Consider the following 20,770-nt stretch of genomic DNA (forward strand, 5'->3'; position numbering starts at 1 on the left):
AAAGCGCTGCGCAAACTGTTGGCGCTATATAAATCCTGAATAATAATAATAATATTGCTCGATAAAAGTTGAACGGGTATGGGGTTGTCACCAACGACATCCCGGTTAGTTTTTGTTCTTTTATTTCTGTTTCTCTTTTGTGATATTTTCTTGATATAGTTTATAGTACGGTTTCTTATGTCTTTAAGGAGACCATAGATATGGATTCCACTATATGTGTACTTATGTTTTCCTCCCCTGGGTGCTATTGTGTGGACCTATAACCACGCTCCAATTTCCTGCAGCTACTGTTGATACCCCATATTTACTATTTGAAGGGCGGAAACCCCCACATCAGACACAGGGCTGGTTATGGGAGCTGGTCCTCACGGTGACCCCCATGCGGAAAAAAGCGAAGTTGGTTAATGAATGTGTTCACTTTTGTATACTCTACCTTTGGTACACATACCAGACCTTCCCCTCTCCCCATCTGTCTCTCCTTCTCCCCATAGGGCCCGCTAATGTTCTGATACCATTTACTACCCTGCCTCATAGGGTCTGGCGAACTAGTTCCTTAGCAGCTTTTAGCTATTTATCCTACCCAGGCCCCAATGTCTTAGTAGCTCTAATACTCGTACAACAACTCCCCAGTACACTCCCACCATGCTGCGGATAATCTTGTGGAATGTGAAGGGCCTTCGTTCTCCTTTTAAAAGGATGAAGGTCCTTCGACACCTCAAAAGGCTGAACACGGATATAGCATTACTGCAGGAAACCCACCTTTCCTCACCCGACTTTGCTCGGATGAGGAAACTTTGGGTGGGTACAGTTGTAGGATCTGAGGCCTTAGGCCGCAAAGCAGGAGTCCTTGTCCTCATTCACAAACGTCTGCCCTGTAAACTCCTATCCACGGACTCAGACGACCAGGGCAGACTTCTCTCTATCCGTGTCCTCATTGGGACAAGGGAACTAATAATCTCCAACATATATGCCCCTAACAATCCCACGAAGGAATTTTTCAATACACTGACCACTTGGCTCCTACGGTGATTTCAATTCTGTCATTCACCAGATAGATGACAAATTCACACGACTACGCCCCATCTCACTCCCGACATCTTTAAACCCCTCAGTGCTCGCAACAACAATGGAAACCCTTCACCTTCGTGACATATGGCGCTTTCACCACCCGACCGACAGAGAGTTCTCCTTTTACTCGCACCCACATCATGTCTTTACCAGGATAGATTATCTTTTCTGCTCCAATGATTTACTCCCCCTGATCCCAGAGGCAGAGATACACGACATTGCCATCTCTGATCACGCTCCCATATCTGTGTCCCTAGAAACCCCTGACATACACCCCAACCCTAAAATTTGGCGTTTCCCCTCCTTCCTCCAACACAATGTGGATTTCCAAACTTACATCACTAAAGAATGGCAGTTTTACACGCAAACGAATGCGACACACGCTGACGACCCTAATCTATTTTGGGATGCAGGGAAATCTTTTCTCAGGGGTCGCATCATTTCGTATGCATCATCCTTTAAGAAAAATGCACACCTCAACTACGACACCTCCAGCTCCAGACTTCACATGGCTCAACGAGCATTATACACTCATGACTCCCCTGAAAACCGGGCTGCTTGGCAATTGGCCAAACAATCCTTTGACACCTGGGCCGACACCGTGGAATCGACCAAGAGAGCATACCTAGACGCCACTCTCCATAAATTTGGAAACAAAGCGGGTAAGCTCCTAGCCCGCCTTAGCAAGGGAACCCATCGCCCGACTATCATCCCCTCCATCCGTGAGCCAGATGGTTCTGTCACGACCATGCAACAAGGCATAAACTCTGCCATGTTGCGCTATTACTCCACGTTATATGCTGCCGATCCCATTGACAAACCCACGGCGTGCGACTTCCTAGACAAAGTGACTCTGACACAAATATCTCCCTCCCAATTAGAATCCCTTAATGCCCCTATCTCTCTTATGGAAATCACAGCCACGATACGTAATTTAGCCTCCTCTAAAGCGCCTGGCCCAGATGGCCTAACAGGCGAATTCTACAAATCCCTGAATCCTCTCCTGGCACCCACCCTTCACAATGTCTATCAACGTATGTGGTCTGGTGGCTCCTACCTTCCCACGGGCAATCAGGCAATCATTAAATTATTAGAAAAGAAAGGGAAAGACCCCCAGGAACCAGGATCGTACAGACCTATTTCACTCCTAAACCTTGATGTTAAGATTCTTTCTAAAATTGTAGCCACGAGACTGGCCGACATCATCCCTTCTCTGATCCATCCTGCCCAGTCTGGCTTTGTGAAAGGCAGAACGGCAACGATAAATATCAGAAAGGTCATGATGGCGCTAGAACATGCCAGATGCCATCCAAAAGGTGACTATGCCATTGTCACTCTTGATGCCGAAAAGGCTTTTGACAATGTAAACTTTGGTTGGCTCGCCATGGTCTTACATAAAATGGGATTCTCTGGCCCTTTCCTTCACCTAATAAATTCTATGTACACCTCACCAGCAGCTAGATTGGTAGCAGCGGGCCTCCTCTCAAACGAATTTTGCCTCCACAAAGGCACGAGACAAGGTTGCCCCCTATCCCCACTCCTCTTTAATTTAGCTGTGGAACCACTCTCTAGATATCTGTTAACGGTAGCCCCGTTGCATGGCATACGAATAGGGGACCAGGAATTGAGGACGTCTCTCTTTGCGGATGATGTCCTCATCTTCTCTGCTAACCCTTCCACAGACATGCCCACAATATTATACACTTTTGATTTGTTCAGAAAATGCTCGGGGTTGCGCATAAACTACTCCAAAAGCGATATTCTGCCCATAGGCTCCCTCCCCCCACCAGCCTGGGTTCACAATTCCATCTTTACTATTGGCAAGTCCCATATCACATACCTGGGAATCAAAATAGGGAAACTCCCATCCTCTCTCTACCACCTGAATTACCCCCCACTTTTTGCCAAAACCACCCAGGAATTAGACAACTGGATGGATCTGCCCCTCTCGCTCCTGGGAAGATGCCATTTGGTGAAAATGGTCAGTTTCGCACGCCTGCTATACCCTCTCCAGACAATACCTTTACTTATAAAACACAAAGACTCTAAATTGTTAAATTCTGCGATATCAAAATTTTTATGGCGAAATAAGCGACCACGTATAGCTTTCTCAAAACTTCATCTTCCCAGGACCGAAGGCGGTATTAGTCTCCCGAGTTTAGAATGTATAACCTTGCTTGTCTTTTAAGGGTAGGTCTGGACTGGATAACTCAAAAGTCCAAATGCTCTAACTACCAACTGGAGGCTGCAATGGTCCACCCCTACTCCCTAACAGCCCTTCTCCACTGTAAGTGGAAATCTCTACCAACACCATATCAACATAACCTTCTGTTGAGAGACACTGCTATAGCCTGGAGGGAGGTAAGGAAAAGCCTCCGACTCTCCCCCTTCATCTCGAAATTTCTCCCAATACAAGGCAACCCGAGCTTTTCTCCAGGTCTGGAACACAAACCTTATGAATCCTGGTGGCAAAAGGGTCTCTCCACCTTCTTCTCCCTTTGTGATCCTGATACCGGTCAAGCATTACCTTTCCGTACTCTAGCTGCTCGCTTCTCTCTCACCACTACCTCTGCTTTTCACCATGGCCAATGTCTCCGCTTTCTCCACATAACCTGCAGAGTCACGTCCACGAGATTCACGTCATCATTCCTCGAGATACTTATACAGAAAGATTCTTACAAAATCTCGGATATCTATAAGCCTCTACTCGTAAAAACGACACCTCCACTGGATTCCTCTTCGGTGTCCAATTGGGCAAAAGACTTCCCGGACGACAACATAGTGGACAAGATCCTTCAAGGCCTCCGCACTGTCTGCAATTTGGTTCCAAATGAATCCTGGAGGGAAACGCAACTAAAAATTGCTCACCGGGCGCATATCCCCTTTCTTCCTGCCAAACAACCTCACTCCACCCCGTCTTCACTATGCCCTCTGTGCCAATAACCTAAGCCCTCTCTCGCGCACCGCTACTGGACTTGCTCCTTTATCTCTGCGTTCTGGGACCAGATCCTGGCCTTCATCTTTCGGATTACACTACTAAAGCTACCCAAAGACCCTTTACTACTTATCTTCGGATATTGGGATCCTACACTACTTCCCTGGTCAAATGTTCCTGGCCCACAAGGCAAAGAATGGGCCCTGATCTGCCTCCTGCTGGCACGACGGGCTATATTAGCCAACTGGACGTCTACTTCTACACCCTCAGTCGCTCAGGTCAATAGAGATCTCCTGCAACTTCTATTCCATGACAGAATTAACGCCAATCTAGCCCACAAGAAGGCCAATCAGCGCTTCCACAGCAGATGGGACTCTTTTGTAGAATCGCAACTCACTCCTCAGGAACGAGCTCACCTTGCTGAACACTCTTTTGTCTACAATGGCCATTGGCTCACCGCAGCCCCCTCTACTACTGGGTAGCTACCCACGGCAAGACTGCAAACTTTCTCTCAATAAAAATTTTATGAAAAAAAAATAAAAAATCCTGTGACCAATGTTCATGCCGAATCCCATTGCTGACTTGTGAAGAATTACATCTTTCAGGGTCCCCCACTAAAAGGAAGCAAAGGGATGGGGTCTCCTGGGTGACATTATGCCCAAATATGGCCACAGACAAATCTGGTCATTGAAATAAGAAAAGGAAGAAAAGGGTAGTACTGCATTATGGACTAAAATGTTTGAAGAATCTTCAAAATGACAACATCCAAAATTATGGTCCAAGCTGCTGCCCCCACTAAAACCAACTGGCAAGGCAGATATCAGTGATAAGTAAAATTCGAATTAAAAAAGTATGTATGGCGCTGCTAGTGAGATAAAGTAAATAAATGTATAGATAGATGTCACCAAAAAGTGAATGTAACTGTATGATACAATCTGTGCAAAAAAATAAACACATATATACATCACATGCAGTATATTACTTGCAAAAACTTGTGCAAATAAGCAAAAAACTGTGCAAAAGAACCACTGATAAACATAACAAATAATGCATAAATAAATTTAAAAAGTTCTGTGAAATTCCACAATGTTCATATATCCAGATGATATCCCCCTTCCCCTATTCCCTTCCTTCTCCTCCTTCCCTTACTCATCCCCTCCTCTTTCCCTTCCCCTCTCTCAACCAAAAAAGTGTTACACATTGTTCTGGTCATAGCCTTATCTACTTAATTTACTTCAAAGGAACAAACTTAGTTATCCTTTACATTTTAATATTACAATTGTTCTATCTTTAATGTTCCTGATCATCAATAGCATTACTGGCATTCCTAAGACAATCAGTAATGTTAAGCAAATCACATAGATTTTTATTTTTATTTATTTATTTATTTTTATTTTTTAGCTAGATAACCTTAACATAAGTCAAAATAGTTTTTATTTTTTAGTTATATAACCTCAGGAGACTCAAATGAGGTTCTCACTTACCTTGTGATATAGATTTTTTTTATTATTTTTTCAAATATACCTCTTGGCCGTTGGGGACTCGAGAAATTGTCACTGCTTTCCCCCATGTTACTGTCCTAGGACACTCCTCCATTCTGTGTTTTTGGTGGGGGTATCTCCTCGGACAGATATTAGGCCTCTGAGTTAGCGTTGTATATGCACTCAGTAAGCCACTTTTGCTTTTTACACAATTAATATGATCCTTACTCTCTCTTTCTTCCTTAGCAATCTGTCTATGCTCCTTTCTTTTTTCTTAACCCACCCCGAGGTACCTATAAATTTACAATCTATGAATGTAATATACTACAATATCCTCCCAATGGTTTCCACATGGCCCCCTTAAATGTTCTTACATTAAATGTACGAGGTCTAATTATCCCACAAATGCGAACTAAAGTTTTCGTTCCTTGTCTTCTTTAAAAGCACACATAATATGCCTCCAAGAAACTAATTTCACTGACTTAACAACTCCTAAATTTTTTGGATCAGTTTATCCCCAAGTTATCACAGCCTCTGCTAAATCTAAACAATGAGGAGTGCTAATAGCATTTCATTGAGCTACACCATTTTCCCTACTATGCTTCAAATAGAAATCCATCTTCATTTCTCTCCCACTTATTTCAGGTAATAGATACACAAAAATGGGTACACTTTTAATCTGTGGAGATTCCAATCAAGTTCTATATCCCTATTTAGATAAATCCCCAACCCCTACTGCATCCAATTCTCAATCTCGAAAGTTCCAGAGACTTCTTCAGCAACATGCATTGCTAGATTCCTGGCGTGAAATTAACCCTACAAAACGCCAATATACATTCTATTCCCATGCTCATAAAATGTTTTCTCGTATTGATCACATACTGATCTCAATAATAACGTCCCCAGAATGGCTTACTTCATCAGTCATTCCTTTTACATGGACTGATCACTGTGCTATTCTCTCAACTTTTACTTCTCTAATACCTAAAACACAAGATTCCACATGATATATTAGTGATTCAATCCTATCTCACTCATTACACTCCTCTGATCTAGAAATGGCCATAAAAGATTATCTAGCTAGCAACAAGACACCTGATATATCTCCATTAACATTATGGGAAGCACATAAACCGGTTCTCCGAGGGGTCTGTTTACACCAGGCATAATTTCTTAAAAAGAAGAAAACGACAAATGCAACAAAAATTAGAAATGCATTTTAATACTTGCAATGCAAACTTTCAATCTAATCCTACCCCTATGACTAAAAAACTTGCTAAGGCATGTCTAAATCTTGACCTTTTTTTATCAGAATCTGCTGACAAATCCTTGCGTAAAATTAAACATAAATTCCATTTCAATGCAAATAAACCTGGTACCCTTTTTGCCTGAGCACTTAAAAAATGAAATCGGCCCTTCTAAACCAATTCGACTAAAATTACCCCAAGTAAAGATCCTTCACACCTTTCACAAAAATCTCACTTCCCTATATAAAAAAGGATATTTTGATCACACCTATGCAGAATAATTTTTCTCACAAATTAAACTTCGGACTATTCCCTTAACACAACGTGATAGCCTTGAAAACCCCATTATATCTACAGAAGTTGAATTAGCAATTACATCTCTTATACCTAACAAACGTCCAGGTGCTGATGGCTTCTCTGCCCTCTATTATAAGAAATATTCTCATATCCATTGTTAACATATGCTTTTAATTCCCTTCACAATAATCATTCCTTTCGCTCTGAAATATTAACAGCCATAATTTTAATGATTCCCAGACCTCAGTCAGATGAAACATCTTGTGCTAATTACAGGCCTATATCTTTACTTAACCTTGACATAAAGCTACTAGCGAAAGTTCTAGTGACCGTTTTAATAATATCATGGGTTCTTTAATAATCAAAGATCAAGTAGGCTTTATTCCATTACGCCAACCTACAGATAATATAGGCAGGACAACTATTGATTCAAGCAGCCAAAACACGATGAATACCCATATGTCTTCTATCTCTAAATATCAAAAAAGCATTTCATACAGTATCATGGTAATACCTACATTTTGCCCTACAACGATGGGGATTTGGTCTTCATGTTCTTAAATGGGTTTCGTCATTATATAAAAACCCCAAAGCCTATGTTAAATATGCTGGATATAAATCAAACATGTTTGACATCTGTAGAGGAACATGTCATGGCTGTCCACTTTCCCCACTTTTATGTGTCATACTTGTCGAGCCTTTTGCCCAAGGAATCAGTATCGACCCCTCTATAAAAGCTGGTAACAAGCACAAACTCTGCCTATTTGCTGACGATATCTTAATTCTTATGTCATTCCACCTCCCCCCCCCCCCCCCCCCATATCTCTGCTACTAACTTTATAAACAAACTCAATCATATCGCCCACATTTATGATCTCTTATTTCCTTACCTTCTCATATCTTACAACAAGCACAAATATCCCTCCCTTTCTCCTGGTCCACCTTGCGCCTCCCTACTCTTACCCCCAATCTCTGACCTTTTTACTGGTAATTTCCCTCCAATACTGTGGCAAATCTCCAATCTCTTTAAAAAATGGTCCTCGGTACCAATATCATGGATTGGTAAAATTTATGTAATAAAGATGTCTATATTACCCAAAATCTTATATCTTTTTTGAGTCCTGTCCCAGCATATTTTCTTAGGATACTACAACGTAAAGCATTTGCTTTCATTTGGGGCTCTTTGAAATCTTGTTACCCAAACATGCTCTTAACCTTCCCAAAATTAAAGGTGGACTAGGGTTTCCTAATTTCTCGTTCAAAAGTTTTTATTTTATGTTAAAATAAATTACATGTACAGAATATAAGACAAATTATTTGATACCAGAAATAAAAAGACATATTGAAGTACGGATGATACAAAGCAAAGAAGTATTTCAAGATATTCTCGTGGGAATGACAATAAATGGCCTTATATATTTTAGAATTTGAAAACATTCTTATAGCTGAGTTTTAAACATTTTAATAGGGTTTCCTAATTTCACTGCATATTACCATGCAGCTCAAATAGCACATATACCTAAATACCACGTAACACATGAAACTCCACTTTTGGTAGCACTAGAATGGATAGATTGCAACCCATTTTCCATAACAAACCTAATATGGTCTAACCCCTCTGACTGTAAAACTATCAAAAATGTTATAACTAAACATACAGTGGCTATCTAGGATAAATTTGAATGGACCTCCTCTAATCTAACCAAACTTTGTGAATTATCATCATCCACCTCATTTAAAACATTTCCTGAATTATGCGAAAGTCACAAATTCCCTCAATCACAAATTCTTCAGTATCTGCAGATTAACCACTACAATACAGGGCACTTTCGCCCCCTTCCTTCCCAGCCCAATTTTCAGCTTTCATCGCTCTCGCAATTTCAATGACAATTGCGTGGTCATGCTACACTGTACCCAAATTACATTTTTAGCATTTTGTTCGCACAAATAGAGCTTTATTTTGGTGGCATTTATTCACGACTCCATTTTTTATTTTTTGCAATATAAGCGCAAAAACAGCAGAAATTTGGAAAAAAAAACAATATTTTCTTTCTTCTATTCTAAAATAAATCCAATAAAATTGAATTTTGTCATAAATTTAAGCCAAAATGTATTCTGCTACATGTTTCTGGTAAAAAAAATTCAGTTAAGTGTATAATAATTGGTTTGTGCGATCACGGACATATGTACGCAAATGATCATGTACATATGTGTGCAGGTGATCACGTACATATGTGTGCAGATAATCATTGGGACATGTGATTTTAGTGGGACATTTGTTTTTTTATTTGGGGACATGTCTTTTTATTATTTGGGGACATGTGTGTTTTGGGGACATGTGTGGGGACATGTGTGTTTACACTGTGTGTTTACACTAGACTAGTGATCAGTGAGTAAAAAGCTGTAACAACAGCTCATGCTCACTGATCACCAGCCGGCTGCAGCGATCTGCTCTCCTCTCCTCAGCGACGACTTCCGTGTGAGGAGAGGAGAGTCGATTGCCTAGCAACCGGCTGTTTGTTTTGATCACATGATGGCTGTGATTGGACACGGTCATCATGTGATCAGGAGGGCCAATCACAGAGCCCTCCTGCCGATCCGAGATGCGCTGTGTCCGGGTGACACAAGCACATCGGGATTGCGCCGCTGCGCGGGTACGCACGTGCGTGATTCCCCTCCTTCTGAAGGACGTTCCTGAACGTCCAGTCAGAAGGAGGCGGCTCCCACCCGGTCTTATATGTACATTGGCCGGGTGGGAAGTAGTTAAAAAAAATGTATGCCCTATATACAAGGGAAAAGTAATCTAGACAAACTTATGAGCTTTGAAAGAATATGCAAACGTGATCCCCATTCAAAGGGTCTTTGATCAATAATCCACAACCATCTTATTACTTTACCTAATATTGAATCACCATCATATGTAGCAAAATGGGAGAAAGACCTTGGATTTCAGAGATCCAAAGATCCAAACTATAAGGTACTCACATGCTGATATTTGGTCCCTGTCAGAATGGCAAAATTTGCTCCCCAATATTCTCCATTTTGTTTTCGTGGCTGTGGTGAACTAGGATCACATATTCACATATAGTGGGACTGCTCGGTTGCAAAAAAAACTTTTGGAAAGATGTTTTTCTTTTGATCTCAACAGTATTTTATCAAACCCGATCCTACAATTACACTTCTAAACATCAATTGTAATGTATGTTACTTATCAATTACACCTATGTTGTTAATTATTGAAAGAAAACGTCTATATATAAGAAACTTTTTTGCATATATTAATTGAAAAAATAATAAAATATAATATTATATATATATATATACATATATATACATATATATATATATATATATATATATATATATATATATATATATATATATATATATATATATATAATTAATAAAAGTCCACTAGTGCAAACATGATTAAAAAAAACATAAAGTCTATGGAACTGTTAGGTGAACAAAAGTGCTGCAATCTCCACACAAGCAGGCGATGTCTGTGTGTCACGCATGCTCCCCTTGTGTGGTTACACTCACCAGCTGACTCTCCCCACTCAAGGGGTAGCATGCATTCACAGTAGTATATGAATCTCCCAGCGGTTGTCTTGCTCTCCTTAGCGTGCTTTATCACAGAAGTATCAAGTAATCGATAATAAAAAACCTCCATAGCATAATACCGTAAACCGTTTAATGGATTAAGGTAAATATTGCACTTACAGCAGCTACAAAGTATTAAATATTGAAAAAACAGGAAGACTGGAGCTCGCTGTGCTCCACGGACCGAAACCGGATGTGATGCAATGATGCTCTTAGCTCCACCTTGCGCATTTCATCATCAAAATGTCAACAGAAACAAAGCCATCTTGCTACTCCATCTGCTATTTATAGTGTATGGTAACCTGGCTACCCGGAGACATGAGATCGCCAACCATCTTAGTACTTAAAAATGAAGGGCATCCTCGGCTTAATATATACACTCAAGCTATTTGCCCAAGTGACCACATTAGTACTTCAATAGGCTGACAACATGCTTCAGAATACTATATATATGTATCCCCGGGCTCTCAGGTTATAGCAAACTATATCATATATAGAGTATACATACCACTCTCCAGTACACAATACCTATACTCGTATTGATTATATTTTGACTGACAAATGGATGTTGCAACGGGTTGGTGAGTCTGACATTGCGCCCATAACCGGGACAGACCATGCCCCTGCAAGCATAACCATTTCAAATTCAAAACCACAACCAGCACATAAAATATGGAGAACCAAATCCCAAATACTAATAATGCCCCCATATAATACATCCCTACAGCAACAGAAGAATTCTACAGATATTAGGCTAAATTGATCAAGAAATTCGATTTTTTTCATTTTTTTTTTATTAGATATGTTTTATAGCAGAAAGTAAAAAATATATATATATTTTTTTTTTTTAATTGTCTGTCTTGTATTGTTTACGGTGCAAAAAATAAACACCGCACATATAACATCACCAAAAGGAAGCTCTATTTGTGGGATAAAAAGGACATTTTGTTTTTGGTACTGTGTCGAACAACTGTGCAATTGTCAGGTAAACTAACGCAGTGCCGTAAAATAAAGCATGGCCTGGTCATGAAGGGGGGGGGGGGTAAACCTTCCAGAGCTGAAGTGGTTAAAGAAGTTTTTCTCCAGTTTTTGAAGTGTGGAGAAAGACTAGAACCTTCCCCACTCTGGACTGGAATCATTTGATATTTTTTTCAGGTGACTGTCCAGGGAAATCTAAAATGCTACAGTTGTCAAAAAAAGCAGGAACAGAAGAGAAAGCTCTCTGTTCTCATAATAACAGTCAAAGGCATTTATAACCCTCCTGTTCAGTGTCAGGGAACACACATAAAAAAAACTCAGGAAAATATAAATTTTTCCCTTCTTAAGCAGAATTAGATAGTAAAAATTTGCATGGACCACTATAATGGAAGGCCCCTTTCGCACGGGGCGTATCCATTTGGCGGAGTCCGCCAGCTCAGCAGGAGATCTCTCAGTTTATCTCCACTAAGCCGGCGGATGACTGGACCGTCTCTGCTCACTGAGCAGGGTGGGACCTGTCAGAGCCCCGCTGATTCCTATGGCGAGATCGGACAAAAATGGACAGCATGTCCATTTTCATCAGATCTCATCCGATCCAACAGATGGATGGCTGAATGTATCGTCATACGTCTGATTTTAGTGGATCAGATGGCAGATGGATGTCAGCGGACATCCGTCTGCCCATAGGAGTCAATGGATGACCCAATCTCATCCGCCTGAAAAACAGACAGGAGGATCAAAGCGGGCTTGTCGTGTGAAAGGGGCCTTAATCTAAATGCTAGCTGGATAAAATGTAATTGCTTAAGGCAGACCTTACTATTACTTAAAGCGGACCTTCAGTTATTTTTTCAACTTTCCACCTATTAAATCTTCTGCCCTTGTTGTTTTAACTTTGGATAGTAAAACATTTTTTTCTGCCAGTAAATAACTTATACAGTCCTCTTCCTGTTTTTGTTGTCTGGTCATTAGCCTAGGCTTTTGACATCATGCACAGCTCTCTCCTCGTACTTGTGAGAGTTTGCCAGGAAGGGGGGGTGAGTCATAAGAGGGCCAATAAGAGCTGCAGGGGTGCAGAGCTGGAGGTGTGTCTCTGAGTGTCTGTGTAAATCCAGGAAGTGAACAGACAGCAGCTTCAGCTGCCCACAGTTAAAATGACTGCAGCCAGACTCAGTGGTGGGAGATTTCTGCAGCATATTTGACAAGTACAGAATCACAGTATATATAAAATAATATGCAAAGTGGTTGGAGGCAAGCTTCAGAATGGCAAAGATACTTTTATTACAAATTATGTGAGCAGACTGCAGTTCCTCTTTAAGCAATTGTCATGCTTTTTTTTTTTTTTAGAAATAACCGTTTTCACACCTTTCAACATTTTTAAATCTCAGTCCTCCAGCTTCTTTCAGCTACTTTCTATCTGCCCTGTCAATGATTGAATATGAATTTACACTGAGTGACAGTATTGGTGCTTGTACACTCCAGTGGAAGCTCACGTGACAAGGTGACTATGCAAGAGAACAATTGGGAGACAGGGACAGAGTGTTGTCACAGCATGACAGCAAGTACCTGAAGAAGGACCTTCATGGCAGGATTACAAAGTATTATTTGAAAGAAGTCTATAGCTTTAAAATGATCGAAAAGGACTTTTTAATTTACATTAAAATGGTAAACATAATACAAGATTTTACTACTTGAGCTTCACCTGAATGTATAGGGTAATGCCCCTGAATGCGTTCCTAAACAAATGCCATTTCTACGGATAGCAAGTTATTTAAATGGTTTAAGTTAAATAGGCTCAAATTCCTCATGCAGTCCTTGGAAATCTACCAGATCAATTAAAACCAAGCCTTGTTTGTTGTATGCTATCAGTAACTGTATATAATGTTATCTACACTATACCAATACACAAAGGTTATTAGGATTACCTGTCAGACTCACAAGATAACATTCTTAAAGTTATGGTCATCAATATTTATTCGGTGTGAGTAATGAATAAAATTCTTAGAAAAGTTATGGAACATAAAGTACAGAATAACACTGAAACTAACCCATGCCATGCTACAGAGGCTGAGGATCTTGCAGAAAGCCTTGCTTAGTATGGACAGGAGATGGAAGATGCCCATTTTTATGGGTGATCAGTTTGCCGCCACGCAGGATCATCCAGGCCACCAGGACCAACAGGAGCTCCTCATATTAGCACTATAAAGATATAACAGCCTAGTGTCAGCCATAAATAGCCCTAACATAATAACAAAATACATGGAAATTGCACAGTAAATACAATAACTATTCATAAATAAAATTTATTATAGCAATAGCAATAATTTATATATTAAAAAAAAACATTCAAAATGAGAACCCTTTCCTGTTGGAGCTTACAATTTTGAAGGTAAAGAAAGAGGGGTACAAACGGTAAAAGAACCAACAGCGGTTGTATTGTAGGGAGCAGTATACTGAAAGGAAAAATCAGGAATTATGTCACATCCCTGAAAAAGCTGGAGGTGTCTTGCTCAGCAGTTTTGCGTTTTTGACAGCTGCTGATATTGCGATTCACAGTCTAAGAGCAGTTTCCCATGTGCATGACAAGTGAGAAAAGTATTTCCTTAAGGTGTGATTGTATCATACAGTATGTAACCCTTAATTATTGATTTGCGAGATCAGAACAGTTTGGCTAAATATGATATAACTCCACAATAAATAAAACAATGATTCCATTGCCAATAATGATTACTAAACATGCATTGTGAGCTACATACATCCCAATACATAAGGATTCTATGTAGTACATACCTGTGTATGTTTGTTGCTGGTCTTCCCTGCAGCTATGTGATAACACATGCAGTATAGCAGTGTTGCTTTAACACTTAGAGTAGTCCTTAATGCTTCTCAAGCTGCCGCTAAACAAATCCTTTGTAAGGAAATGTGTTTTTACCAGTTTTTTTGTAAGCTGCTTAAAAGAGGTAGTACCAAGCACTGCAGGATTGTACTAAGAATTTTCTATAAGCTTTATGTTATTTTTAATCGGTGGAAACCTTGTGAACTGCTAAAATTAATAAATGCAATGAAAACTAGTGAAAAATAAAATAAATAAAAAATAAAAATAAAAAAATAAAAATAAAATAGACAGCTGCTAGCACTCCCCACACTTTCCCAAATGTGACAATACAAAATTACATAACAAATGTGCGTCGCTAAGACTAAACAGTGAATAACTAGATGAAATAACTGTAAATATATATATATATATATATATATATATATATATATATATATATATATATATTTTTTTTTTTTTTTTTTGCACAAATCTACAAAAAAATATATAAAATGAAATGAATATAATAAATTAATAATAAATTAATAATAAATATATCCTATAAAACAAATCCAAAAACATGCAAATAACATTAAATTATTTATAATGTCAATGCCAAAATAAAGTGCAAGTGCTCTGTGTGCTACACAATAACCTTAATATATATGCTGAATCAGATTCTTTAACAGTTCATCATAAAACCATAGACAAAAGTGATGCTGGTGCCTTCGTGCAGTGTGCACGCAACCCCTCCACCAGATGTACCCTCACACTTTGTATAAAAGCCTGTAGAAATATTAACAGTATTTAAAGATCCTCCTGTGATTCCTCCTTCCTGTGGCAACTATTTGGCTTTATTTTGGGCATTATAAATAATTTTATTACATTATATTATATGTTTTTTTTACATTATTGGATTTGTTTTATAGGCAATATTTATTATTAATTTATTATATTCATTTATTTCATATATTTTTTTGTAGATTTGTGCAATATATATATATATTTTTGCACAGTTATTTCATCTAGTTATTCACTGTTTGGTCTTAGAGCCACACATTTGCTATGTAATTTATGTTATCTTTATTCTTACAACCATTTAAAGAATGACCATTCCTGATGACTGTACAGCAGTTTTTATTTTTCATCATAACCATCTAAAAAGCATTAAGGAAAAAAAGGAAGAAAAATTAAATAAATTAGATATTAAGCTTAGATAGTAGGACATGTGCTCTCTTACAGAAAGCACATGTCGTGTTTGAGATATATACAGAAATGCTGTACAGGGACATGTTCTTATAAAGCGCATCCAAACCCAGAAACATGAATGCAACCACTTGCTGAACCATTGCAATACATATACAGAGGGAGAGAGACTTGTACAGGCACCATAATGTATCTGTATGTTGGGGCTTCTGTCCGAGTTTGTGCGCGCACTCACAAACGCAAACTGTCATTCACTGCAGCACTCAGCGGGTCTCGACCGTAAATCACCACTGATTGGTTGAGCGGATGACAAACGAGAGCCCTGTGTAGGTAAACAACACAGGGCTCCCTACAGACAGCAGTCATGTAGCCTTTTTTTGTCCCTAAAAAGCAAGAAGTAAAAACGGCACATTGCCTAGTAAAACCAATGTCATTAATACAGTGACAGTGTATTTTATTAGCCCTGATCATTGTATTTGTTTTACTGTTGATGTCAGGGGCAGTTAGTCAGTCCTCTCCCCAGCATCAGCTAGTGTCAGATTGTCTGCGGCACTAACACAGGCCCACAATAAGTCGATGATCACTGCCATTAGTAGTATAAAAAATAAACAAAGATTCCAATATATACATATACCATAGTTATAGCAGAATACATTTTGGCCTAAATTTATGAAGAAATTTGATTTTACTTTTTATTGGATATGTTTTATAGCAAAAAGTCCCAATTTTTTTTTTTTTTTTTACACTGTTTGTGTACAGTGTTGCATGACCACACAATTACCAGGTAAAGTAGCGCACTGCTAAATAGCAAAAAAATGGCCTTGTCAGGAAGGTGGTAAAACCTTCTGGAGCTCAAGTGGTTAATATATTGCATCTTACTAGTCTGTAGATGTGGCAGTTCCTTTCATATTTAAGGTTTTTCTTTTACTTTTACCTGGAAATTCTGCAAATAACAAAGGTTCTGCCCTTGGGTGGCTACACTTACTTCTCCAATGTATCTATGGATGAAGCAAAGCTTGCCCCAGGCTGAATTTTAAACATGTTTGCCTTTATTTATCTCCATTACATGAGGCATTAGTAGTTTACACTGTTTTATCTCTTCATCTAAGTTCAAATTTACAGTGCTTTTCAGGCAAGATCAACAAGTAATTTCTGTATTTTCTGAAAATGTTTTTAGCAGCCCTGCCATATTCAGGAACGCTTCTATTTTTAATTCATTATTGCAAGGGGTGATGTAGTCTGTTTTTCTGTAGGTTCTCCTAAACTAAAGCCCTGTACACACGATCCGAAAATCATATGAAAAATGCCGCTTTTGAATCGATCGTACGATTATTGGATCGTTAGTACAGAGCTTTCGAGAGCCGTTCAGGACAGTTCATCCGATATTCTATCGAACATGCACGGAACTTTTTTCGGTATGATGCCAGATCGCACAGCTGTCGTTTGAAAATGCAATACAAATGCATTACAACACATGACATCAATTCAGATTTTTTATTCTGTCGTACGAAAATTTTCGTGACTTTAGTAAACTCATCAGATTGGAAATGAGACCAGCATGCAAAAGAAAACGAACGATCATTCGTCCGATAATCATGATCATGTGTATCGGGCATTAGGTAATTGTTTGCTTCTTCCTGCTGCTGGGGGGTTTCCTTGGCAATAGTGTAGTAGGAGATTATACCCTGAGTTGTGAATATTAATATTCCCCGTGGCCAACTACTAGGAGTTTTATGGGCTGTGGTGCATTTAGGAGGAGAGAATAAGTATTGGGGGAACTTTCAGAAAGCTCTCTAACCTCTCAGGCTCGGTTCTGGAGAGGATGCATACTGTCTATCTGGGCCTGCTGCCTAGGGAAGACTAATGCAAGAAGAAAGGCCTGGTCCATAAGTTTGATGCCACCATTCTGCAGAGGGAAGTTAGGTCTCAAGAGCATTCTGGAGGACTGGGCACAGAATGCTACCAGTAGACCCAGCAGGAATCCTGCTAATATTGTTTCTCTTGGCTTAAAGGTACATAAAACCAGTCCAGGGCTGAAATTTTTTATTCATTTGAGTCTGTCATGGAAAGAACCTTTTTTGAAGCTGGTGGGTATCTTGTAAACTAGAATCTTCACTCCCTCAGAGCTGAACAAATAAGCTTCTCATTGTGCAAAGATTGACAGAGTTGAGGTCCATTATTTGATAGCTGCTGGATGGTCAGCGAGTGCTGTGGGGCATATCTGAAACTGTTATCCCTAGAGAGGCTCGGAGGGATCCAAACAAGCCATCAGCTCCTCCAGGGGTCCCTTTACATGATTTTAGCACACAAAGAAAAAATGAATGCAGCTGCAATATCCAAGTAAGTTACAATATATTACATGTTTGTTCTTGGGTTTAGTTACATTGTGTAAGATATAGTTCACTAATCAAGTGTGCTGAAGGGTCAATAAAATATAAGTTGTGAAGAGCTTATAAATCCACTGGCTTTACAATTTTCTTTTTCTTAGAGACTTCAGCATCCACGTAGCTACCAGAATTCATGTCTTTGACTTTGCTACGGAGTCTCACTCCACAGAAGGAATCGTATAATGGAATCCACTTCAGCATCAAGTAATGTAAATGTAACTGCAAAATTTAGATTAGACCTCCTCATAAGGGCCACAGCAGTCATCTGGCAAACTCTGATGCAGAGTACAGGGATGGGAATCCCTGAGAGATAAAAAAAAAAAAAGTTGGTGGGTGATTCAAACAACTGGTATCAATTCATATTGAAATGTCTGTGTTGAGTGAATTAAAACTAAACTATCTTTAGTCACATTATTACCTGTAATTTAAAAAAAAAGTCTGTCCCCACTTGTGCAGACAGCTGGACTGAAGAAAACTTCACTGCAGGAATGCCGGGCCTCTTCCTGTCCCTGAACCTCAGACACTGCAATGGTTAACAGCTTCAGCTCTCCGGGCTGAACAGCGGTACAGATGGCCTCTTTTTCCATTTAGAAACGTTTTTTCATTGATTACATTGCATGTAACATGATCTGTGATTGTTGAAGACTCTGATCAGTCACAGGATTCACTTCCCCATTCACAGATCATGTTACAAGCAATGTAATCAATGAAGGAACTTTTCTCAATGTAGGAGGAGGAAGGACAGGGTGTGTCCACGTCAGACCATCTGTATTGCTTTTCTGCCTAAAGACCTGAAGCAATGCCAGAGACAGGAGGAGGACAGGCATCCCTGCAGTGAAGACTGCTCTAGGATCCAGCTGTCACAGCAATATGGGACAGACTTTAATATAAGTAAATGATGTGACTAAAGCTGTAGGGATTCTTTTCATATTTAAACTTTAATTTTAAGTTTTAAGATAGTATGACAATGAAAAGCCAGTTTATATGTGACAGGTGATACTGGGAAAGCCAGTTCGGTCAAGAAAAGGGTGCCTGACAGGCTGGACCAATCTGCCATGCAATCATAACCTTGGGGTTTATTAATATAAGTCAGATGTGCTCATTCCAGATATGATCTCCCCACCACCTTAGTGTGGCTTGGAGGAGGAAGACCATCTTCCTGGAAAGCTAAATATAATTTGACTGTGATCACCTCATGAAATTAATTTACTTACTGTATGTGGTATTTGTAAACAATGATAAGATTTGTTCTAATATTTGTACCATTTAGACCCTAGACACTCCAAATGAAGTAGAATTTGGACTTCTGGGAGACGTGTTAAGTTTAAATCTACTTAATCAATATTGTTCGTGGTGTCATATGAAGAGAAATGATTATTGTAATCATAGCTTTCTATTATTAGAACATAGATTGTAAGCTCTAACAAGCAGAGCCCTCTGATCCCTCCTGTATTGATTTGTATTGTAAGTGTACTGTCTGCCCTCATGTTGTAAAGTGCTGCGCAAACTGTTGCCACTATATAAATCCTGCACAACAATAATAATATGATTAGGTATGACCATTCCCAGGGTCATTATTCAAGCAGTACTGTGATTTTAAAGATTTTAAGAGTGTATATTTGTACAAATAAAGAATGAAATTTATTTCAAACAAACACGTTGGTGTAAATGCAGTGCCTTAAAAGTCTAACAATTTTTTCTAGTTTTTCCTGAGAATATTTTAGTGAGTGATAGGTCGGGCCACAAGCAGACAGGAATAGTCAGGGACACGCCAATAGGTCAGGATCACAGGCAAACAGGGATAGTCAAGGACACGCCAAAGTCAGTAACGGAACAAAAGAAGAGCACACGGCAGGTAACAGGAAGCTAACACACAGAGGTTGATCAGCCGGGTTGGCCTGCAGTGCACAGGTTAATATAGAGTTCTCTGATAGGAGCTAGGGTGGAGTCATGCCAGAGGATGGATTACAAAAGCAGTTAGGTGAGGGTTGGTTGGTCTCTAGAGATGAACACATGGAAACAGGTAAGCAGACAAACTCTATTGCAAAACCATGACAAGTACTTACATAAATAGTTAGAATGCAGATAATAATATATAATCGGTGGAAAATAATATGTTAAAATATTATTTAAAAATTAATGTCTCGCCAGAATGACATAAGTCGGCACATAAACAATGAAGACCTCTAGAGGATCTCCGGTATTGGCCAAATGGTAGTACAACCAATATATCATTTAATCGATCCCTATATTTGCAAAAATCATGAGGATTGTTGATCATTAAATGGAAAAAGGCTTGTCCCTAGAAATGTAATTAGCAACACCTGTATCATATATAACAAATAATCATCACATAAAAATGTATTAAAAATACAAAAATTCCATAAACATTATAGATAATGTCAAATATAGATATTTCATGCATTATCTATAAAGGCATTTAACTCTACATCAGCATTAACAGCCCGTTCACACCTGAACGTTTTGTAGCCCTACGCCTGAAGCTACAAAACGCTGGAGGGGAAAAAATCCATTATTCTCAATGGAGATGGTTCACATCTCCACTCTATGTCGCCTGAAGCCCTACGCCTGAAGCTCAAACAAGTTCCGGACCCTTTTTTGTCGCGCGAATTGGGCTGATTTGGGCGTTTTCATTCCCATAGAAACGAATGGAAACGCTCGATTCGAGCGTTTAGCGCGACAACGAGCGTTTCTACGGGCGTTTTGACGCTGTATCTGCTGAAGAAAAAATAAGC

General features: G+C 39.3%; 1 protein-coding gene across 4 annotated transcripts in view; it reads right to left on the bottom strand.

Annotated features, from left to right (window-relative positions):
- LOC143982784 (uncharacterized) overlaps positions 1–20,770 on the bottom strand; it is a 181,398-nt gene that overhangs the window by 149,270 nt on the left and 11,358 nt on the right. For 3 of the 4 annotated variants that reach the window (XM_077481795.1, XM_077481794.1, XM_077481792.1), the window contains exons 1-2: positions 14,397–14,540; positions 13,655–13,805 (exon numbers count right to left, since the gene is read on the bottom strand). In XM_077481795.1, the coding sequence (XP_077337921.1) occupies positions 13,655–13,729 (75 nt within the window). In that variant the 5' untranslated portion in view covers positions 13,730–13,805; positions 14,397–14,540. Of the gene's footprint in view, positions 1–13,654; positions 13,806–14,396; positions 14,541–20,770 lie in introns of those variants that run through there. The other variant, XM_077481793.1, reaches the window with a different exon arrangement.

Source organism: Lithobates pipiens, unplaced genomic scaffold (genome assembly GCF_037356315.1).
Source record: "Lithobates pipiens isolate NorthernLeopardFrog02 unplaced genomic scaffold, aLitPip1_a1.2 Scaffold_16, whole genome shotgun sequence".
Lineage (NCBI taxonomy): Eukaryota > Metazoa > Chordata > Amphibia > Anura > Ranidae > Lithobates > Lithobates pipiens.